Genomic DNA, 24,127 nt, shown 5'->3' on the forward strand with positions numbered 1-24,127 from the left:
CCCGGCCGTCCACGCGCCGTGGGGGGGCGGTCTGGCCGGCTGTGGGCGCGGGGCGGGTGTGGGCGGAGCCTGGGGCTTCGCCCCGGCCCCGCTGCGGAGCGCGCCCGGCCTCGACCCCGGCCCCAGCGGCAGAGGCGGCGGCGGCGGCTCCAGGCCGGCCCGGGGCGCAGAACCAGGCTCTCCGAATCCGCGTCGCGCGTCCTGAGCGCGCCCGCCCCTCCGCCCGCCGGGGCCGCGGCCTCCCGCCTCCCCACTCCCTCGCCCTTGCCCCGGCCCCGGCTTCGGCTCGGCTCCCGCCCGCTTGGGGCAGACAGACGGACAGACAGCCCCGGGAGGGCGCGTGGACGGCCGGGCGGAGGTGTCGGACGAGGAGGAGGAGACGGAGGAGGGGGCTGGGCAGGGGCTGAAGCCCGGCGGGGGAGACATGCGATTGGTGACCGAGCCGAGCGGACGGACGGTGCGCCCGAGATGCAGGTGAGCCCGGCAGCCGCGGCCCAGCCCCGAGCGGGCAGCCCCGCGGCACGCTCCCGTGCGGGCCGCCGTTGGCCCGGTTGCGCCCTCCTGGGGCCGCGGGGCACCCCAGCGCCACCCAGATTCCTCTTTGGGGTCACAGATCTGACCCTCCCAAAGCCTCAGAAATGGAGACTCTTCCTTTCCCTTTTCTCCCACCCCAACAAATTCCTTGTTGCCTAGCTGGGATCCCAGAGCTGTGGAGGGGCCCTGCCAGGTTCCTAGTCCGGCTTGTCCAGCGTCCCCCTTCCCCTTCTGAGCAACATTCATCCTGGAGGGTAAGCCCCTTGCTCAGCGGGGTGGCTGCCCCTCTCCTTAGATCCCAGGTACCCCCCCCCCCCCCCCGCCGCTGGTACCCCTAGCCAGCGCTGGGCACTGGCTAGCTGGGGGATGCAGGCGAGGGACCAGTTTTCTCCACGGGCTCCAGCCTGGGCACCAGCTCCGTCCCCTGATCAGGAGCAACCCCCTCCCAGCTCGTGCCCAAGGAGGGGGGGGGGGTGAAATGGGGGGTAGGAAGAGTGCCGGAGAGGGAGTTGGGATTGTGGAGGACCCAGGAACCCTTTAGGGGCCTCCCTTTGTCTGTCTTCAGCCCCGGTTTCTCACCTCCTCCTGCCCCACTTTTCATTCTGAGGCAGCCGGTGGGAGGTGGGAACCAGCTGAGAAAAGGGAGGTGAGGAGGGAGTGTCCTGTTCTGCCTCCCCACTCTCTGTGAGGTGGCCAAGGCACCCACAGAAGATGTGTCCCTCCAGGTGGCTTCCACTTTGAGGAGGGGTGGGGCCAGGCCCAGTGGACAGTCCCCTTCCTGTTCCTGCCTGGGATCCCAGCCCAGAACCATCGGTCCCTGGTTGTGCTGGAGGCATCCCCCTTTGTTCTCCTGGTCCTGAATCTGGTGGGGGAGAAGGGGCGGGTGGGAGTGCTGTGGGAGTGCAGGACGCCCTGAGGTGGGGGGCAGTGCCATCTGGGCCAGCCCCTTCCCTGCCAGCCCAGACTACCATCCGGCCCTCCCCTGCGTGGCCTGGGCGGCCAGAGGGTGCTCAGCCCAGCCTGGCCCGTGACTCTGGGCTCAGCCCTGCTGGCCATTATGGCAACAGCTCCGGCATCGGTGCCTCCCATGCCCAGGGAGCAATGAGCTGGGGCACCCGGGCGGCAAAGCGCCTGGGGCTTCCCCACATCCAGGGAGGAATGCCGGTGAGGGAAGAGAGGGTCAGCGGTTTCCAGACCCTTTGTCCTTATGTGGTACCTGGTCTGCCAGGACAGCTTGCCTGCTTTCTCCCCACTGCCTGAGGCAGGAGAGAGGGAATGAGGTTCCAGAAGGGAGAGACCAGGAGCTCCCCGGAACCCAGATAGGACTCCGGGCAGCACCCCTATGCCCCTATTGGAGGGGGGCTTAGCAAAGGTGAGGGTAGCCCCCCCTATGATGCGCTCTTTGTCTCTGTCTCCTCCCCTACCCCCTGCCAATGAAGTATGAGATGGGCCTTGGTCAAGGCTGCAGTGCCTCCAGGGCCTTGAGTTAGAGTAGGTCTTCAATCCCTGGGGCCAGATTTGGGGGGATGGGTGTGTGCTCAAAGCCCAGGAATCTTGGCTTGTGGGCTGAGGGCCCCTGTGTTGACCAGGGAGAGACTGCTCTGCCCCTGGCAGTAGTCCTCTTTGATCCTAGTAGTCAGATGCTCTATCCCCTGCCTCGGAGCACCCGTTTTTTCCCTTTACTAGATATTGTTTCCTAAAGCTCAGCATTCCAGAGGGACACCAACGAAACCCAAATCCCAAATGACCCGAAACCTCCTGTGGCGGGGCGGGGGGGGGGGGTCATTGTTCTCATAAAGCCAGATGGGATCCCTGGTACCGGTGATGGCTCATCTGGTGCTCCTCTCCGGGTGCCACCAAAGCAAATGGCTGGAGGATCACGACTGGGGCTGAGGGTACGTTCCTGTGGAGAAGTGAAGCAGCGCAGTGATTTACACCGGGTCCCGTGGAGGCGTGAGGCAGTGTGTCATATAGTCCTGTGGGGCCAGTGAAAGGCCAGGGAGGGGAGGCAGTAGATGATGGTGACTTCAGTCAGAGCCTCGCCTTGCTAGCCAGGGTCTCCTGGTCTAGCTGTCCTCTGTGCGGCACTCTATGGAAAGATGGCACCTCCCGGCCACTGGGTTCCACCCCCCCCCCCACCTTCCCAGTGGTTACCCATTGATGGCTCTCTGTTCCCTGCCCACCAGTTCCTCTATACACCCCCCTATGACCTGTCTTGCTGTCTTGGTCAGGCATCCCCACCCAGAGGCCCTCCTCTCTTCTTCTCCTGGCCCCTCCTCAAGGGAGCCTCCTTGTACCTCAGCATCTCTAAGTTACTGATCCCCCTCCTCCAGGCACCCACAGTGAAGAACCACATTGGTTTGCAGCTAATACTATACCAGCCAAATTAATTCATGTGTTTGTTTTACACATCCTGGCTGAGCTGTTTAGCTCTGGACTAGGCCCTCTTATGGCTCCCTTGGATTGCCTTGAACACCCTGGGCCATCTTGTCCCCATGCCCTGGGCTCCCCTGATTGCCCCTGGGATAGGGAAAACACTGGGAGGCACCGGGGAGCAGCTATTGACTGGTGGCAAGGACTGCCTGGAGGGGACACAGTGTCCTCAGCCTGTATGGATGGACAGAGCTAGGTGACATCAAGGGTGCCCCAGGTGGGGTACTTAGCACACACAGGCACTCAGAGAAGGATGGGAATTGTTTGTGGGGGCTGAGGTAGTCAGGGGTCCACCAGAAGGAGAGAGACTGAGTAGGTCCTGAGGTGGTAGCAGACTTTACAGAGACACAGAAAACAGAGGATTCCAGAACTGGGGACGGTTCTTTGTAGAAAGAGTGTGGTAAGGCAGGTTCATTTCCAAAAGCATTTGAGGCATTCTTGATACTGACCTCTGTTTATGCATTGGATGGATGGATGGATGGATGGATGGATGGATGGATGGATGGATGAACGTCCTTGGGTGCTGTGGGCCCAGTAGAGCTCTGCTGCCCAACAATCTCATCTTCATGTTTGCTCGGTTCCTTTGATGTTACTTTATAGTGAACTTGTTGAGTGTGGACCCTGGGGCCAGATCCCTGGGTTCAGATCTCAGCTCTACCTCTGCCTAGTTACTTAATCTCACTGGGCTTCAGTCTCCTTAGCCACAAAGTGAGGATAGCAAGGGTATTTACCTTTAGGACCGGAAGGAGGATTAAGTATGCTAACATGCCAAGTGGTTAGAACAATGCCTAGTATCCAGTAAACTCTCCAGAAATGCTCACTACTCATAGTTTAGATCAGTGATTTGTTCACAGTCTTTTCCCTGTAACTGGTGCAAAGATTTGATTTTACAGCTGAGAAAACTGAGAGCCAGAGAGGTGGTATGACTTTCCCAAAGCCCCCAGCCCACAAAGCTGTCTAGAATGCCTTCCTTCTGACCCCTGGGGCTCAGGGCTCGCTGGTCTGGGCATGGCCTGGTGACTAGTTAACGTGCGTAGCGTTAGTGATAATGATAATAGAACAAACATGGCAGCCCTACTCCCCAACCTGAACAGCAGCACTTTAATAATGATGTACATCTTCCATGTGCTTCTCCTCACTTTATTCCTGGCCTCTTTCTCTGAGGCAGCCACTATCCTAACGGTCTGTTTAGCATTGCCTTGCCTTTTTAAAAATCATGCATTTTAATAGGTAGACATCGTTCTGTTTGTATTACTTTTGAACTTTGTAAAAAGAACCTGAAACCGTTTGCAGCCCTCTAGAATTTGCTTTTTTTCTTCAACATCGTATTTGTAAAGCTTCCTCTATATTGTTGCGGATAATGGTAATGTAGTTCATTTATTTCCACTGATGCATAATGTTATGTGGTTTGAACATAACACAGTGTATTTATCATTCTTTTATTGATGGGCCTGTGGGTTGTTTCCCTTTTTGTTCTTACAAACAGTACTGCCGTGAACCTTCTTGTCCTGTCTCCTGAGGCAGCGTGCAGAGTGTCTTGGGGCACACAGCTAGGAGCAGAATTGCTGGGCCATAGGGCATGTTCATATTCAGCTTTACTAGAAAATGTGCCAAAGTGTTTTCCAAGTTGGTTGTACCATTTATGCTTCCCCCCCCCCCCCCAGCAGGAGAGGAGCGTCGCCACTGCTCCCCACCCCTGCCAGTACTCAGTATGGTCAGCCCTCTCGGTTTTTACCAATTGATTGAGTGTAAAATGGTGTTACATTGTGGCCTTGGTTTGCATTTCTGGAATTCAAGGTTTCTGGTGTATGAAATGGGGGTTGAGAGGGCAGCAGCCAGCCTGTAACAGATGCTTAGGAAGCGATTGTCCCTTTTGTACGTCAGCATCTCCAGTTGTGGGGTGCTGTCTGTACAAGCCCTGAGCTCAGGGAGGGGCAGGAGCAGTCAGGAGCACTCCCCAGGGAAGTGGCGATGAAGGAGGAGGGAGCAAGGAGAGATTAAGTTCTCCACAGTTAAGCCAAAGGAACCCCCGTGGTTCTGTGTTCACCCCCAGGATGGGCACGGGGTGATCCTAGCTTTGGAGAGGGGGAGAGCCCGTGCTTCATTATTTTAATAATGCACAGTCCATTTTAATAATGGCATTGGTGAGTGCTTAATAAGAGATTGGTGACCTGGGGAATGAATACTGGATGGAACAAACGTATATTTGTTCTTCTTCATTCTCACCTCCTCGGGGAGTCCTCCCTGATTGCTCTTGCCCATTGCATGAATGAAGGGTGGCTGAGCAAGGTCGTTCCTGGATGTTAGCAAGGTCCCCCCAGGAGGCCCTCTGCGTACCCACAGAGGCTGAGAAGCTTGGTGCTGGCAAGGTAATTTGAGGCTGCTCCCTCTGCCAGCCTGGTGCACCAACGATTGATTCCAGGCCGCTTTCCCCGCCCAGACCTGGGCCCCTGGAGCTGGTTAGAAATGAGCAATGGGGCTGGCGGAATAATTATGCCTATTTCATGTGACACCCAAATTGATTGCCGCCAGGGTGACATTACCAGGCCATTGTTCCTTGTCTCCAACCTCTTATTACATGTTATTAGGGTGTGTGGTATGTGTGTGTTTTTCTATTTTTTCCCATTTCAGGGAATTAATCTCTCTCTGCCACCTCCTCTGCTTCCCCCTCCAGAGAACCTGCTCATGTCTCTGAGAGGGAGTGGGGCCCTGGCCAGCATGCTTCCTCTGCCCGGCCCAGCACAGGGCTGGAGATGCAGTTGGGAGGGACTGGCCATCTCATGTCCCTTTACTTAGGTGCGAGATGGGGGTATCTCAGAGCTAAGAGGGGCTGCTGAGGTGTGGATCCTAGCTGGCAGAGGGGTTTTCCTGCAGTGTCCCTGATCCATAATGCTCTGCTTGCATACCTGTGATGGCAGGCTACTCACTCACTACTCCCAAGGCAGATCTTCTATCCTGAGCCATCTGGTCTTCCGTTCGATACCTCACACGGAGCTGAATGGGCCTCCCCTAGGACTCTGCCCGTGGGTTTTGACTCCACCCTCTTGGCTTGCACTGGACTCTTTGCACCCTCTGCCTTCCCCTTAGAGATTTGCAGAGATGCCTCTCCCCACGCGTGGGCTTCTCACGAACAGGCAGCTGTGTGATGGCAGCAGTCGTGCCTGAGCAGAACGTGGAACCTGTGTGTGTCTGACCAGAGGGGCGCCCCACCCCTTGATTCTGACTTCCTTCCGTGTACCAGGTTGGGGAAATGGGTTTTGGCAAGGGGTTGGACAAGACTCACTTGAGCAGAGAGGGCTTTGAGTAGTCAGTGGTGATAGAATGGCAAGCGGTTTTATTTATAAAACTGTCCATGTTGTAAAAAAAAAAATTCACTGGGCCTCAGTTTGGATGTATTGGGGGTTGTTTTTAAATCTTTCCCCCTTCTTGAGGCAGAAATAACTCAAACCTTCGCTCATCCCTGATCTAGCCCCATTGTGGTATCCTGTCTGGCATTACGTTGGGGAGAGATGCTGCAGTCAGGAGGCTGGGATTCTGTGTAGGCCTTAGCCCTGAGATGCTGTGGGACCTAGGACAAATCCCTCAAGTTCTTGGGCCAAATTCCCCTCACCTGTGTGGTGGTCTCTGGGGTTACCATGCCTGTAGAGGCAGACGAGTCCAGTAACCTCGGGCAGGTGAACTAGTGGCTTGGAGGCTCAGTTTCCTCATCAGTGAAGTGGGGTTAATGGTTCCTCCCTCACAGGGTATGTGGTGAGGGTTGGCGGGGTCATTCCGCAAAGCACTCAGTATATGGGCTCGATATAAATGTCTCTTTCCTTCCCTCTCTTTGAATTCTCTGCCTCCAGCCTTGAGAGGGCGGTGTGAAGTCTGCCGTCCCCTTTTCCGAATAAGGAGTTTGGAGCCCTGAGATATAAAGCCATTTGCCCACAATCATACCGCTCAGTAGGCCCTTGAACCTGAATCTGGGAAAGGCAGTATGCAAGCCTGGTCAGGACAGCCTTGGGTCCAACTGCCTCAGTCCTAATCCCAGCTCTGCCATCTGTTGCTGCGTAATTTGTGGCAAACGGCATCACCTCTCTGTGTCTCAGTTTTCTGATCTGTAAAATGGGGATAATAATGTCAGCCTAATAAGATTGCTGTGAAAATTGAACCAAGTTCACGTTTGAGTTCATATTATGCTAGCTGTTTGACCTTGAGCAAGTTATAGAACCTGTTTTTGCTTCTGGTTTTCCCATCTGCAAAATGGGGATAATAACATGGCCTACTTCAACAAGTTGTGGTGGCAGAAATGAATTATTTTTTTAGTTTATTTGAGAGAGAGAGAGAATATGAGAGAGGGAGGGAGAGAGAGAATCCCAAGCAGGCTTCACACTGCCAGCGCAGAGCCCGACACGGGGCTTGATCTCACGAACTGCAAGATCGTGACCTGAGATGAAACCAAGAGTTAGACGCTCAACCAGCTGAGCCATCCAGGCACCCTAAGAAATGAATTTTTATACGGCAAGTGCTTAGAATAATGCCTGGCACACAAGAGGCCCTCATTATCATTATATTTATTAGGTCTCTGGCCTTCCAATGCCATACTGTTGCTCTCAGCAAGCTGCTCCCTGCCCTGGGCGGGCCTCTGAGGCTGTGAGCTCCTCCTCATTCAAGCTCAAGGCTGATGGCCCTCCCAGGTAGGGACTGGCTGGTTTCCAGGCTTCCAAAGCCTGAGACGGGCCAATCTGAGTTGTTCCCAGGGTAGAGGAGCCCTGAGGACTGGGGCAACCAGTATGCATGAGGGGATCTGCCAGGCACCTCCCAAGATGGCCTGGGTGGGGGATGGAGCCAGAGGCTTTCTGGGGCACCTCCTTGCCCCTTTGAGCCTATGTTGGTATCTTAGACTCAGAGAGGAGGTGTGAAGGGAGATGTAGGGGTACGGGACCTGGGTTTTCCTTGAGCGCCATCAGGTCACCACATGGGTGCTTGTCTGCCCCTCCTCGATCCTGGGACAGCTCCAATCCAAGTAGGGGTGCTGTCCGCTCAGGTGACCTCAGTACAGACAACTAAGAAGCTTCCTAGAACCAGTGGCTTCCTCCCACTTCCCCCAGGACAGCTCCTAGCTTCCGGGCTGGACTCTCACCTCAGAAGAAGTCTGTGAAGAGACAGGCAGCGCCCAGAGTGGTCCAGGGTCACCCAAGGTCATATGGCAGGGCAGGTGCACAGTGGGCCCTGATTGGAGCCCAGGCCTGGAACCCGTGAGCCCCATGCCCTTTGCTTACCCAGAGGAGGGCTCTTCTAGGCCTTGCCCCACCCCTGCTCCTCCCCACCAAGCTGGCCACTCCTGGCGATCAGAGCCTATACATAGAAACCTTTAAACACTAAGATGCTTTGACAATTAAAATTCATAATTTATCCTAAAAACGGCCTGGAGCTGTGGGCTGGCCGGAAGGCTAGCAGCTCCTGAGATCAGCTGTGCTCCGGGGGGGTGGGCTGTGGGGTGGGCAGAGGCATCCCTCCCTCACATGCAGGGGGCAGGTGCTTGCCCAGGGCCACACACAGAGGCAGCTGGCCTAGCCAACGGGCAGGCAGTCACCCCGTGCCCAGTCAGCACCCTCCAGCTCGGCTGCGGCTGAGAGGCCGGGTGAGCACCTTTGGGAGAGGCTTGAGTTTCCAAATGCGCCTAAGAGATGGGGCTGGCGGCACTGGACAAGGGAGGATGTGGAGTGGTGGGAGGAGGGACAGCAGGCACACACACCCACACAGGCCACCCCCCTACACACACACACACACACACACACACACACACACACACACACACGCCCCAGGAGCCCAGCAACTCTGCCAAAACCAAGAGCAAGAGGAAAATAAAGAATTATACACGACAAAGGACATGACCTCAATTTTCTTCCAGGTTGATTTTTCTCTCCCTGTGGGGGGCAGCTGCAGGAGGAGGAGAAGGGAGAGGGAGAGGACAGGCCAAGGCGGGCAGACCAGCCCAGGAGGAGACAGACAGAGGCTGCCATGCTGCCCGCCCGCTGACCGCACAGACAGGATTTCTCCTGCCGGAGGCCAGCCTGGGCACCGGAACCTTCCTCTCTTAGGGTTCCCTGTCCACTCAAACTCCCTGTGCCAGGGGGCAGCCCTTGCCCAATTAGGCTGGCCAGGGACTGGGTTTCCCCCATTAGCTGCTCACACCTTAAACTATTATCAGCCATTCACACCTCAGCAGGGATTAGCCCTAGAAAGCTAGAATGGAGTGGCTTTAGAAGGAGCCGGGGAGGAACCATCTGGATTTGGGGTAGGAGAGAAGCAATTAGGAGTCCCTGGGTGCTTTCCACCCCTGCACACCTTTGCTAGCATATTCCTTCCCTCGAAAGTGCCTTCCCCCTGCTCCCTTCTTGGCCCGTGGAAGTGTATTTGTGTTCAGCCTGAGCTCTCATGACACCTCCTCCTCCAGGAAAGCCCTAGGAGGGGCTGTTCTCAGGAGTTGTTTGACTGGCTCTCTCTGCCCCTTTGAGGATGGGTGAGGTTCTGTCAGCCCTGGCCCTGCCCTGGGGGTTCTCAATCTGGGGGACACAGAGGAGGCTGCAGAAGCTCCAACAGGGAGGAAGGGAGAGAGCGAACACAGCAGTGGCAGGCGCTCCTCGGACACCGGACACGGCAGAGATCAGAGGGGTTCCCAGGAGGGTGACCCCTTCTTGAGCTGGATTCTGAAAGCTGAATGTGAGAGCTCTGGGCACGTGGTGGACAGCCAGCCATTGCTAGGGGAGAAAGACCCCGACCTAGGGTGACTGTCGAGGGCTTTGTAGCCAAGCCTCATGCCACCCCCACCTCCACCCCTCCACATGACCACAGCTGCCTCTGAGCTGATACTACACTTCCCACTAACACACTTCATCCTTTCATGAAATGGATCCAGTGGCTCCATGTCCTGGAGCTGAAGGCAAAGAAGGGACCCCAAGCAGGCAGGGACTTGGGGACAGGGCAGGCCACGAGGAATCTGCCTCTGTTCTTTGGTCACCCTGCATGAGTGCCTTCACTTTTCTGAGTAATCCAACCCACCTCATGGGGTGGTGGTCAGGACAGGAGATGTAACGGGCCCAGGGCTTGGGACATGCAGCGTGTGCACAGGAGCTCAGGAAATGGGAGTCGAACCTGTGGGGCAAGCTCTCGCTCCGTGTTCCCCTGACCCGGGCCAACCTTCCCTGCCCACTGTCCCAGGTGCCCGTCTTTCTCCTCCGTGTTCTGTGACTCTGTCTTCTCCTCCCTGTCTTTCCTGCATGGCCCTCTGTGTGTCTTTTCTTCTCTATTGCTGTCACCTTTCCTCTCCTGCTCTTCCACGCATTTCTTGGTGGCAGAGCTGGATAGGGCCGTAGGCAGACGTTCTGATGCCCTCAGCCCCCTCAGGTCCGCCAAGTCCCTCGTCCCTCCTCACTCCCTCCTGCTGCAGACCCAGTCGTAGTAGGATGTCAGGACAGGAGGTGAGGGGGCATATGCCCACCTTATTTGCACGTGGGGCAACAGCCCACCGCGATTGCTCAGGTCACAAAGCCAGGCTGACACCCAGAGGCCCCGAGCCCCCAGCAATGGCAGCGGGCACCTCCATGCCAGGGACCTTGTGCCTGTGTGTTCTGGGGAGCCCTGCGCTCCCTGAAGAGTGCTGAGTGGAAGCACCATGAAATGTTGATACCATAAGCCTAAAATGACAAAACCTTCCATCCTGTGCTGCAGCCCACCCCAAATTAGGTGAGATTCTAGCACGGACAATGGCAGCAGGCACAGGAGAAGAAACTCCGTGTGTTCAACTGTGCACAGTTGAAGAACAGGTTGGGTCTGGGGGGCAGGGCGCCGACCTGAGCTCTCTAAGGACGGCCCCCCCCCCAACCCTGGGGCCTTCCCCAGCACTGCCCTGACAGACCTGCCACTCCCTGCTCTGCCTGTGTGTCCAGAATTCCCAGTTCACACCAGGCAGCTCTCAGGCAGGCAAGCTGACCAGGGGGAACAGAGCTCTGTTGCCCCCTAACTTTGTGCCTAGGCCTGAGGGCGAATGAATTCCCTTCAGGAAGGCTGAGTTCTTATCTGTCAAATGGCTGCAAAATGATCTCTTTTGAATGCTGCCTTAGGAGATGGAATGACCCTCACCCTCTCCCCAGGTCTACTCATGAGTGATCTGATGCCCCTTCTGTCCCCACCCTTTCCCATCCTGAGCCCCACTGGGGAGCCTTTCAGATAGATCCTTCCGGGCCCAGTGGAACTGCAGTTTGGGGCCTGAGCCCCCACTCCTCCTCTAACCAGGTTTGAGAATGTTGACTTTCTAGCTGGTGAAAGTCATTTTCTGTCGTGGGCTCCCTCAGGGAGCCTGGAATCCAGCCCCTCACTGTACCGGGAGGAAATAGACCAGAGAGGACAGGCCTTGCCCAAGGTCACACAGCAGAGTAGGAGTGGCCGAAGAACCACTTGGGGCCAGAGTGGGGAGCAACTTAGCCAGGCATATATGCCCCAGGATAGGAGTGAGAGTGTGATGGTGGAGGCAGCCCTCTGCAGAGCAGGTCTGACAGCTCAGCTTCTCTCACCACTCTGGGATCGGGAGGGCTCAGGCTGCTGTGGGGTCTGAACATTGTGTCCCGGGCACAGCTCTCCCTTTGCCTGCCCACCTGCCTGCTTTCGATGTTTATTCCCTTTGTATTTATTGGTCCAATTTTTAAACTCTTGCCCTTGTGGGAAGCCCTTCAGGGGGCAAGGATCCAAAATAAAATGCTGATTAAAATGCATAAAACACTTCTCTGCAATTGCAGGAGTAACCAGCGGGATTCGCCCTGCCAGGAAGGCAGGAGCACACTGCCCACTCAGCAGTTCTGGTGACCCCCTCAGACACAGCCCTGTCAGCACCCCTCAATGACAGGGGCCCCCTGGGGGTGCCAGGCCAGGAGACTAGGCCCCATGTGCTGTGCTCCTGCCGTGCCAGCTCGGGCAGGCTTCTTAACCTCTCCAGGCCTCAGTTTCCCCACCTTTCAGGACAGCCACATGTAAAAGGTGAGGGATGAGGCAATTAGAAGGATGTACCCTTCTGAAGCTATCTTGGTCCCGGGGAGCATGGCCTGTCGTCTGCGGGTCTAACTGCCAGGCCGGAGTGTGGCAGCCACACCAAGCAATGCTTTTCCATCGACGAATGTGAACTCTCCACTCTGTCATTGCTCAGCGGGCCTGCTCACTCACAGGGCCTCAACCCCTGCACAGACTCTTGCATACATTCTTTCAGAGGACACCCCTGGGCGCTGCTCTGTGAGACAGAAGCACCCGTGACTGTTTGACCCAGGATTAAGCATACATCACGGGCGCGGCGCCAGGCGCTGAGGATCTGAGCGTATCTGCCTCTTTGTTCAGGTTCCCAGGAAGCTCTCACCTTTAGTCGTTATGCATGACTTCGTGGGATTCTTTCCTCACTGGCTGGCTTTATCTTTTTATCTTGTTGCATAATGTTTTCTGTCAGTTGTCTCAAGTTATTTTTAGAACAAGGTGTGCTCTACAGCAGTCATGTAACGTCACTAGTAATAAGTGTAAGGTGCTTCAGTGTCGTGGGAAAGAGTTGATTTCTGACTGCATAGGTTCCGGATGGCTTCGTGGAGGAGGCGACATTTGGAAAGGGAGGTCACAAAGGCTGCTAGGGCAGGAGGCTGGGAGAGTCCTCCAAAAGCAGATGGTTTAGAGCCAGGACAAGGTGGGGACACCTGGGTGGTTTCACGGAGCCGACTGGTGGCAGAGGAGTACGTGGGTAGGTTGAGGCAGGGTGGTGGTGGCTTTGAATGCTTTATTCTCGTGTATGTGAGGGACTTATCAGCATCTCAGGTGCCCTGTGCCATTTCTGTCCCCCCTGTCAGTCCTCAGCCCCCTCTCCAGCAGCCCCCACTTCGCCCACCAGCCCAGCCCTGAGCTGGGTGCTAAAAGTCCTATTTACCTCTCCGGGTCCCCAGCCTCATACCCGCGCCGGCCCCAGCTGCTGGCACAATTACTTATTGATCGCCTGTCAGGATGTTTGCTTTTCTGGTGGGTGACTGGAGCATGTGTGACTGTGGAAAATGGCCTGGTGGGTTGGGGTGGGGGAGGCTGAACCACAGGAGTCTGGAGAGAGGATGAGAGGGGCTGAGGGGAGGGGGGGGGTGGGCAAAGCCGTTGGGGATGACAAAACCTTGCAGATTCCATAACATGTCAGTAACACCCAGAGCCCTCTCCGGTTAATCAGTCACTTAGTCGATCAACAACCAGGGAGCACTGTCAGTCCTGGGAGACTGCAGGAGCACCGGAAGTTGTGTGGCATGTCTCGCAGACTAGAGCTCTGGTCCCAGATCCACCCCCTTCTACAGGCTGGGTTTCCTTGGGCAGCCACAGGCTCTTTGAGCCCCCCTTGCCTGAAGAGTTGAAGTGTGGGTGACAAGACCTGTGGCCTTGAAAGCAGAGGCTCTGTACAGGTGTGTGTTGGGGTGAGGGTGTGCTGGGAGAGATGGGAGAAGGGCCTGATCAGGGGCAGAGATGTGGGGCCCTCCCAGCCTGGGCGTCCCCTTCCTGTGGTGAGCCCCCCTTGGCACCGTGTGTGTGGGGTGTGTGAACAGGGCAGAGGCCCAAGGGTGGCATGTGAGCAGTTGGGCTATTGTTTGGCCCCCAGAGACCACCTGGCCCAACCCCTGGGGTTTCAAGAAGTCCAGACTAGCCCTCCTAGCTCCCTGCTGACCTTGCTGTTCCATGGGGTGGAACAGAGGAGGGAAGGAGGAGGTGGCAGAGGCAGTCTGGGCACAGGTGGGAGCAAGTAGCCTCTCAACACAGCTGGGGGAGAGCCACGGGGGTGGTGGGGGCGGGGAGGCTCACTCTCCCACACCCCTTGCTTACTCCACCTGCGGCCTGTACTCAAGCTGGGCCCCCTCCTGGCGCCACTACCCCTGTCACGGCCACCCAAGCCCGTCGTGTTCCTCAGGGCCCAGCTGTAACGAGCCTTGCGTCCTCAGTGCCACAGTGTGGATGGGCGCCTCCAGCTGCCACTGCCGTCCTGGGCTATGGGAATCTGAATGCTCCCACCTCAGACTAGCAGCCTCACAGAACCCCGGCTCCAGGAGGAGTGTGATCGGAACCCCCAGAGACAGATGGGAGGCATCAGGGTAGAGTCCTGGGTTCTGGCGGGGGTGCCCTCCACTGATCCAGAAACCCCATTGGGAAGCAAATTAATGCACACTGACAGGTGCCACTGGGTTTGCTGATATCCCAGGACTCTTGGGCTGGGGGCTCAGCTGCAGTGCTGGTGAGGAGGGCGCCGTGGTGTCTGTGCCTGGGGAAGTTCAGGCTAAAGGCTGAGAGGGTGGCCCCCAGCAGCCTCAGAAGCCCTGGCCTGACAGCCTGGGGACCAGACATGCTCCTCTGCAGGCTGTTTCCAGAGGCTTCAGCCTTTGGGCCCCTTTGATTCCCTCGGTGAGCCCCGAGGCCACTCAGCAGGTCCGGCTTTCTCCCTGATGAGCACCAGGGGAAGCTGAGGCTCGGGGCGTGGGGTGGGGTACGGGGTGTGTGCCTGGATCACATTGCCTGTAAAATGTAAACTGTAAAGGAGGCGGATGCCACCTGGGGTGCCGATGTCAGGCTCCTCTGAGGTGACCCTGTCCTTTCAGGGAACCCCCTCAACCCCAGGGGTGCTGGGAAATTCCTTGGGAGGGCTCTGGGCAGGATAGGGAGCAAGGAGGAAGCAGCACGGGGTGGCAGGAGGCTCTCCGGCTTGGGCATCGGGACCTCACTGTGGGGTTCCAGGAGCGACCTATACCACTGTGGACCCCCAGCTCTCCGTGTCGGGGACATTCTAACAGGGGCAGGAGGGCACAGACTGGGGTCCAGACAGACCCTTTCCTCTAACCGCCCCCTCTGTCCTGTGCTTGCTCCTGGCTGCAGGTGAGCGAGAGGATGCTGGCGGGGGGTGCGAGGAGCATGCCCAGCCCCCTCCTGGCCTGCTGGCAGCCCATCCTCCTGCTGGTGCTGGGCTCGGTGCTGTCAGGCTCCGCCACGGGCTGCCCGCCCCGCTGCGAGTGCTCGGCCCAGGACCGTGCCGTGCTCTGCCACCGCAAGCGCTTCGTGGCGGTTCCGGAGGGCATCCCCACCGAGACCCGCCTGCTGGACCTGGGCAAGAATCGCATCAAAACGCTCAACCAGGACGAGTTCGCCAGCTTCCCACACCTTGAAGAGCTAGAGCTCAACGAGAACATCGTGAGTGCCGTGGAGCCCGGCGCCTTCAACAACCTCTTCAGCCTCCGGACGCTGGGGCTGCGCAGCAACCGCCTGAAGCTCATCCCCCTGGGCGTCTTCACCGGCCTCAGTAACCTGACCAAACTGGACATCAGCGAGAACAAGATCGTCATCCTGCTGGACTACATGTTCCAGGACCTGTACAACCTCAAGTCGCTGGAGGTCGGTGACAACGACCTCGTCTACATCTCCCACCGAGCCTTCAGTGGCCTCAACAGCCTGGAGCAGCTGACACTGGAGAAATGCAACCTGACCTCCATCCCCACCGAGGCGCTGTCCCACCTGCACAGTCTCATCGTCCTGAGGCTCCGGCACCTCAACATCAATGCCATCCGGGACTATTCCTTCAAGAGGTTGTACCGGCTCAAGGTCTTGGAGATCTCCCACTGGCCCTACTTGGACACCATGACACCCAACTGCCTCTATGGCCTCAACCTGACATCCCTGTCCATCACACACTGCAATCTGACCGCCGTGCCCTACCTGGCTGTGCGCCACCTGGTCTATCTCCGCTTCCTCAACCTCTCCTACAATCCCATCGGCACCATTGAGGGCTCCATGCTGCATGAGCTGCTACGGCTGCAGGAGATCCAGCTGGTGGGCGGGCAGCTGGCTGTGGTGGAGCCCTATGCCTTCCGCGGCCTCAACTACCTGCGTGTGCTAAACGTCTCGGGCAACCAGCTGACCACACTGGAGGAGTCAGCCTTCCACTCGGTGGGCAACCTGGAGACGCTCATCCTGGACTCCAACCCGCTGGCCTGCGACTGCCGGCTCCTGTGGGTGTTCCGGCGCCGCTGGCGGCTCAACTTCAACCGGCAGCAGCCCACCTGTGCCACACCCGAATTCGTCCAGGGCAAGGAGTTCAAGGACTTCCCGGACGTGCTCCTGCCCAACTACTTCACCTGCCGCCGCGCCCGCATCCGGGACCGCAAAGCCCAGCAGGTGTTTGTGGACGAGGGCCACACGGTGCAGTTTGTGTGCCGGGCAGATGGCGACCCGCCGCCCGCCATCCTCTGGCTCTCACCCCGCAAGCACCTGGTCTCGGCCAAGAGCAACGGGCGGCTCACAGTCTTCCCCGACGGCACGCTGGAGGTGCGCTACGCCCAGGTACAGGACAATGGCACGTATCTGTGCATCGCGGCCAACGCGGGCGGCAACGACTCCATGCCGGCCCACCTGCATGTGCGCAGCTACTCGCCCGACTGGCCCCATCAGCCCAACAAGACCTTCGCTTTCATCTCCAACCAGCCGGGCGAGGGAGAGGCCAACAGCACCCGAGCCACCGTGCCTTTCCCCTTCGACATCAAGACCCTCATCATTGCCACCACCATGGGCTTCATCTCTTTCCTGGGCGTCGTCCTCTTCTGCCTGGTGCTGCTCTTTCTCTGGAGCCGGGGCAAAGGCAACACGAAGCACAACATCGAGATCGAGTACGTGCCCCGCAAGTCGGACGCAGGCATCAGCTCTGCCGACGCGCCCCGCAAGTTCAACATGAAGATGATATGAGGACGGGGCGGGGGAGGGGCAGGGACCCCCCGGGCTAGCCGGGCAGGGGAAGGGGCCTGGCCGCCATACGCTCGCTCCTCGATCCTTCCCGCCTCTCCCTGCCCCTCCACACACACTCTTTTTCTTCCTCCCAGCCCCATTCCCTGGTGCCCGCCCCCCCCCCCCCCCCCCCCCCCCGCCGGCCCTCACCGCCTGCCCTCTTCCTAGCAGGACCTCAGCAGTCCAGGCCTGGGGACCCACCTGCACAGGGGCACTCGTTGACAGACTGGAGTCGGAAGCTGACAGACCGACATGCAGCACAGTCAATAATTCAATAAAAAAAGTTACGAACTTCCTCTGTAACTTGGGTTTCAATAATTATGGATTTTTATGAAAACTTGAAATAATAAAAAGAGAAAAAAAAACACTATTTCCTATAGCTAGTCGGAATGCAAACTTATGACGTCCTGATTGCTCCAGGGCCCTCTTCCAACTCAGTTTCTTGTTTTTCTCTTCCTCCTCCTCCTCCTCCTTCTCTTCCTCCTTTCTCTTCTCTTCCCCTATGGGGAGGGATCACTCAGGAAAACAGGAAAGGAGGTTCGAGCCCCACCTGCCCGGGCGACCGACACGAGCAGGCAGCGGGGCAGGTGCGGGCCCAGCTCTGGGCTGGCTGTTTGCAGGGAGCAGGTGGAGGAGACAGGGCTGCCTGAAGGGGGTGGGGGCTGTCTGCCAAGCTGCCAGGAAGCACTACTGCCAGGGGTTGGGGGGCCTGGCTCGGGTGTGGCCGAGACTCTGGACAGAGGCTGGGGTCCTCCCGGAGGACAGCACAGTCAGTGGAGAGAGCCAGGGGCTGGAGGCGGGACCGAGGCCTAACTTCTGGTCCCAGCTCTGCTGCTGACTTACGGTGTGGCTTCAAACAGGTCATTGACCCTCTCTGGGCCTCAGTCTCCACATCTGTACAAATGGAAACGTTACTCCCTGCCCTGCCTACCTCACAGGGCTGTTGTGAGGAATTGATGAGATGATGTATGTGAAACACTTTGTAACCTGTAAAGCGCTGTGCACATGTGTGGGTGACTGTTCTCATTATGGTCATTATTATCTCACTGTCGGGGATGGGGCTCCCGAAGGGATCTCCATGGGGTCAGGGTTGGGGGCACACCAGGGGAGGGCCGCTCCAGGGACTTTCAGAGGCTCCTCCCAGGACAGCGGTCCAGGCCACCACCAGCCATACTCTGAGCCTAGTCTGGGCTCTGAAGAGTCATGGGTTTGGGGGTAGGATCCAGGCACTCAAGCTGACCTAGAGGGTCAGAAGCGGCCCTGCCCATTCACACCAAACCCAGCCATTCCAGACTCGGCCCTGGAAAGGCATGTCCCGGATGACAGAAGTACAAAGAGCCAGCCAGGTCACCTTGTAACTTGCCCTGACACCGTGGGCCCTGGCTGGAGAAGCTGGGCCAACGACCCATGTGCTCATCCCCATCCCCGTCAGGCAGGGGGTGCCCACCAGGGTAGGGAGGCCTGGCTTCTCCCCTCCGAGTTTCCTCTTTCTCCTCAGGGACTACTCGGATTCAGCCCCACGGTGGGCCCAAGATGACCCTGCTCCCTGTTAGTCCTCAGGCTAGGGGAGAATCCAGTGATGCAGACTTATGCTGAATGTGAAGGGGAAGCAGTGGGGAGGTCAGCACTTGACAACAAGACTTCAGAATGTAGCTCCTCCATCCGGGGCTCTTCCTGGGGCTCACACCCCCAACCCAAGTTGGCACGGACTAGGTAGCTGCATGCCTAGCACCTTCTAAACCAAACCTCTGGTGGGGTGGCCTGGTGAGCAGAGTCTGGCAGGGAGTTGGCACTCATTCATTCATTCATGCATTCATTCATTCACTCATTCATTCATTTATTTGATCCACAGATGTACCCGAAAGCCTGCTCTGCTCTCGGTTCCCAGCTGATGCAGCTTACAGCCAACAGCTGGGACAGACTGCCCCGATCCACCTCTCTCAGCAACAACCCCAGGACTGTCCCTGATTCTGGGTAAACCTCAAGCCCTTGGAACTATGGTTTTATCCCTTGGAAGAAACAGGAACATCTCTCTATAGGCTTCTGGAATGTTGGTGTGGAAAGGTTGATGGTCCCTGCAGAGCAGCCTAGACTAGTGATTATAGGCTCTGAGGTTTGAGGTCAGATCTGGGCTTGAGGTCCTGTTCTAGCACTTACTAGCTGTTTGGGATTGTTACTTAACTCCTCCGAACCTCAGTCTGCTTATCTGTAACATAAAGATGATCTTACTACTTTTTTTTTTTTTTAATTTTTTTTTCAACGTTTATTTATTTTTGGGACAGAGAGAGACAGAGCATGAACGGGCGAGGGGCAGAGAGAGAGGGAGACACAGAATCGGAAACAGGCTCCAGGCTCTGAGCCATCAGCCCAGAGCCCGACGCGGGGCTCGAACTCACGGACCGTGAGATCGTGACCTGGTTGAAGTCGGACGCTTAACCGACTGCGCCACCCAGGCGCCCCTGATCTTACTACTTTTGGTTGTTAGGACGTTAAATGAAGGAGCATAGGTGTATTTGTTAATTGATGTGGTGTCGGGCACTCAGTGAGCCCTCTACCAGCGGTGGTGGTGATTACTATCAAGGCCAACTCCGGTACAGATGCAGAGACTGAGGACCAGAGAGGGTGGTAGCTTATTGAAAGCCACACAGCTTCTAGGTGACAGGACCAGGGCCTGGGAGTTCCAGAGTCCCAGAGCCATAGCCTTCTAAGCCTGGCTTGGGCCTTCTTAGAGCCAGTCCCAGGGACTCCCATCGGCAGGAGACCACAGGGGCACAGGAGCATGGAGGGGAGTCCTTGAGCAAGGGGGTGGCTTGTACACCACAAGAGGCCAATGGTATCACTTGAGGCCCCACGACCCTGAGAGGGCTGCTCACCTCCAGAGAGAGACCAGAGCACAGACTCTCCATAACCCCAGCTCTAGATACCTTGGTGGGCACTGTTCTCCCTCAGGAGCCAATGGGAGCCAATGGCTGACAGTGGGATTGTTACTTAACTCCTCTGGGATGCCTGGGGCTTCACAAGGTCTGGGAAGAGGGCCAATTTATTCTCGGCCACCATGAGGCAGCCAGACCTCTGAGGAAACTCAAGGACACAAGAAAATTGTGAGGTTGTTTTTGGATCGGGGAGAGAGTCATTTTGGGGGAATGTGAACGCCCAGGGCGGGCGGCTGGGTTGGCCCGAACAAAGGCAGCCTGGGCTTTAGTACTACCCCTTCTTAGCTGTGGGACCTCCTTCTGTAGAAGAGAGGAATGGACTTGACTTTTAAGAGCCCTGGCCAGATTTAACGGGGGAATAGGCTGAAAAGTCAGGCTGAAGAGGTTACTTTCTCCATGGCCTGAGAGCCTCTGATGGGGAAAGAGGAGGAGCAGGTATCCTCAGCCCCAACTGTGTGTGAGGCACACCCACCGCTGGGAGCCTGAACCCAGAGGTGGTCTGGGCGGCCCATGTTGCACACAGTCCTAGTTAGGTCTGCCTCAGGCCCAATGGGATTGTGGGGTCCAGATGTCCTGCCTGATAGGAGGCTGGCTGCTCTGCTCACCCCTCAGCCTGGGTCCAAGCTATTGGGGAAAAGGCAAGATAATCCTGAGAGTCCAGCCTGATTTCCAGGGGACCGAGACCAGAGGCAGCCTCCAGGCTTGCTCCTCCAGGAGACAGGGGTGCCTTGAAGAGAAGGGTGGTAGGACTGGGAGCCTACCTTGGGCAAGCGAGTGAATGTGGACAAAGACGGCACCCAGCTGGGTGATTATTAGCAGCCAGCACCCGGATCACCACCACCTCTGCCCCACCTCTGCTTTACCCTTCACAAGCCCCTCTCTGGGGCTCAGAGAGGGGAAGTAACCCCCTCAGAGTCACACAGCAGAGTGATGGCTGGGGTGTGGGCTTTGGAGTTAGGCAGACCTCAGTTTAAATTCCATCTCAGATAGTAGCAGAGTCACGCAGCGGAAGCGTGCTGGGCCCATAAATTCCATCTCAGGTGTGACAACTTTTTGGTGTGCAATAATCACCACCATTATTAGCATGGCATCCTTATGGACAACCAGGGGAGTGGTAGTTGAACTCAGGAACCGAGAAAGGAAGGGACTGTATGGGGGACGGTGAGGGACAAAAGGAGCTGAAACTTCAAAGAATTTTTTTTTTCAACGTTTATTTATTTTTGGGACAGAGAGAGACAGAGCATGAACGGGGGAGGGGCAGAGAGAGAGGGAGACACAGAATCGGAAACAGGCTCCAGGCTCTGAGCCATCAGCCCAGAGCCTGACGCGGGGCTTGAACCCACGGACCGCGAGATCGTGACCTGGCTGAAGTCGGACCCTTAACCGACTGCGCCACCCAGGCGCCCGAGGAGCTGAAACTTCAAATGAGATCGGGGTAGAAGCCAAGCCTGGTGATGCCCTCCGAATTGCCCCTGAAGGCTCAGGGCTGTGTGGAAGGATAGAGGCAGACCTCAGGCCATCAGGGCGGTGTGCCCAGGACAGAGAGAGTGGCCATGCCCTGGGGCCCTGGAGGACAAGGCCCCCACCTGCGTGCATGTGCGGGGATGGAGGTCACAGGGAGCAGGGGAGAAGGGGTCAGAGAAGCAGTGTAGACCCTAGCGGGTATTAGGAGTCCTGGGGGGCCTTGAACTTTGGGGGGCCTGAAGACAAAATTCATGAGGTACAAGGATCAGGGGCAGCACAAACCATCTGGAGTTAAGTGATTTACTGGGGACCTCACAGAACTTGGTTCCATGTCTATCAGCTTTCCTGCTTCTCTCCCAATTTGATGTCCTCTGATAACACAGGGTTAAAAGTCACCTCCGCTCCCATTCCAAACCCCAACTCCAGCCTCCTTCAGAGTCTGACTTGCTAGGATCTCTGATCTCCTCATTCATATTCTCCAGAGAAAAAGTCTGATTAGCCACCTGCCAACCAATAGGTTGACTGCCTCTAAATCAGGTGCTCATCTCCTTGTCCAATCAGCTCAACCTGATCTAAGCCAAGTTTGGGTAAAGATGGTGCAGAAAGAGCTAAGAGACATATCAATTATTTATTCCTGCATGTCAATCACCCCAAAACTTAGTGGTTCAAAACAACAACCATTTATTTGCTCCAATTTGCAACCTGGGCAGGGCTTGGTAAGGACAGCTCATGTCAGTTCTGCATGGTGTTGATTAGGGAGACTTGCCTGGGGCCAAAAGATCCAAGGTGGCTTCTGGCCATGTCTGTCTCAGCTGGGGAGGTTGGAAGGGTTAGAGGCCAGCTTCTTTATTTCCACGTGGTCTCTCCAGCAGCCTAGCTGGACTTTTTTATGGTGGCTCAGCACTCCCAAGATGGCAAAATGGAAACTGCCAGGTCTCTTGAGGCCTACGCCAGGGATCAAGGCAAGTCACAGGTCTGCCTAGATTCAAGGGGAGGAAGGACAGACCCCAGCTCTTGGTGGGAAGAGCTGCAGAGTCACGTAACACTAAGGGCATGCAGGATGCAAGGGTTGTTGTAGCCACCCCTGGGGACCTCCACAGGGACCTCAGAGGTGCCTTTGTCCTCTTAGGAACCACTCATTGGCACACAGGCCTCTACAGTGTACCCAGGAGTAAGGAATTAGCGATGGTGACTGGCCTACAAATGGATCTCCAGCTGGTAAGTAAAGAGTCGGGACCTGAAGCAAGTTTGCCACCCCTGGTCCAGTGTCCTTTTGAGCAGAAGCAAGAGGCAGGGTCTTCCGGGGGTGATATATTGATGGTAATAATAATAGCTATTGTTTATCTGGCCAGGCACCAGGCCAGACACTTTGCCCACATTGTCTTATTTAGTCCTACCATGAGGAGGTTCTAATATGCTCCCTTTCAGATGAGAACACAGGCTTGGGGAGAAGAAGGGACTTCCAGGGGCCCACCACCAGGTAGGTGATGAAGCCAGGATTCATACACAGGGCGCCAAGTACTTCACAGCAGAAAAAGCACCAGACCGGTCGCCTCATATTAAACCACCCCAGACTCGGGCTTCTCATCTGTGGAGCTAGGCACAGCCATATCTCTTCCTGTGGCCTCCTTCCTTTGTAGGCTGGGATGAGTCCGTAGTGGACAATCTGCTGTGGCACAGGTGGGTGAGTGCAAGGGTGGGTAATGATCAAGGCTGCTACCAGTCAGTTCCCCCTCCCAGCCCCAAGTCCACCTGGCATCTCTACAGGGCCCTGAGATCAGAGCACAACAACACGAGGCTGGGCGACCTGTTCTGAAAACCTAGAGTCTGGCCCTGGTACCTAGCGGGTGACCAGATACTACTAGACAAGGGTCTGAGAGTAGCAGCCTTGCAGCACAGCCCTGGGATCAGGGCCTTCCCCTGGGTGCTCCAGCTCTGCCTGAGGGAGTTGATTGCTCAGACTGTAAAGGGATTTACAACCTCCCCATAAACCTATTATGGCTCATCCTGTGTCCCCAGCCCTGGCCCTGTCATCATGCCAGCGGACTGCTGGTGTCTGGGAAGGCGAGGGTGGTCCTTTGGGGGCTGTGGAGACTAAGCATCAGCCCCAGTACCCATTCTCCCAATTCCGTCATGCCCCAGCCCCCATGCCAACCCCTGCCCTTGATGGGACCTCAGCAGGGACCAGGGTCTGGCTCTTGCTCTGCCTCTCCAGCTAGATCCCCCCATCCCTTCACTCTTGGCTGGGCTGTGACACACTGCCCTGGAGAAGGCTAACCCTGGGGATGGAACAGCAGGATGTTCCGGGGGGAACAGAGGAGGAGGAAGCTGAAGGCAGAGCAAAGAAAAAGCCAGTCAGGAGAGAGGGGGGTGGGATGGCCACCATACCCAGTTCCCAGGATCCAGAGCTCAGCCCAAAGGCAGTGACTAGCATGCCTGTCTCCCTGTTTCAATGATGAGAAACATGAGTCTCAGAGAGGCTGAGCCACTGCCCTACATTGCACAGCGAAGCAGTAGCAATGGTGGAAAGCACGCGCGCGCGCACACACACACACACGCGCGCACACACACACACACAAATGTTTGTTGTGCTCCCATTTTGCAGATGAGGAAACAGATTCAGAGAGAATTGACAGGTCCAAGGTCACAAAATGAATGAGTCAGTAGTAGCACCAGCTCTGACTCAGCTGAAAGGGGGGTGGAGACAGGGAGGCAATTGCTGTGGCATCCAGAAAGCTCTCCCATGGGAAACACAAGGTCAGGCTGGCCCCAGGGTGGCACCCAGTCCCGGAAGAGGTGAGCAGCTGGAGGCCCTGACTTTGCTCTCTGACTGGCAGGCATTTACATACCTCGTTAAAAAATATGGCGTCATAAAGAGGAGAGACATACGCACCGTGAAGCCTCATCTCCAGTCTCCTGCCAGCCCCAGAGCCTCTTACGGGACACTCCAAGGGCACAAGCAG

General features: G+C 56.8%; 1 protein-coding gene across 2 annotated transcripts in view; it reads left to right on the forward strand.

The window, feature by feature from the left end:
- LINGO1 (leucine rich repeat and Ig domain containing 1) overlaps nucleotides 1-17,789 on the forward strand; it is a 77,149-nt gene extending 59,360 nt beyond the window's left edge. The window contains exons 1-2 of one of the 2 annotated variants that reach the window (XM_040493331.1): nucleotides 125-474; nucleotides 14,872-17,789. In XM_040493331.1, the coding sequence (XP_040349265.1) occupies nucleotides 469-474; nucleotides 14,872-16,728 (1,863 nt within the window). In that variant the 5' untranslated portion in view covers nucleotides 125-468 and the 3' untranslated portion in view covers nucleotides 16,729-17,789. Of the gene's footprint in view, nucleotides 1-124; nucleotides 475-14,871 lie in introns of those variants that run through there. The other variant, XM_040493332.1, reaches the window with a different exon arrangement.
- The last annotated feature ends 6,338 nt before the right edge of the window (nucleotides 17,790-24,127 follow it).

Source organism: Herpailurus yagouaroundi, unplaced genomic scaffold (genome assembly GCF_014898765.1).
Source record: "Herpailurus yagouaroundi ecotype Mexico unplaced genomic scaffold, PumYag 184, whole genome shotgun sequence".
NCBI lineage: Eukaryota > Metazoa > Chordata > Mammalia > Carnivora > Felidae > Herpailurus > Herpailurus yagouaroundi.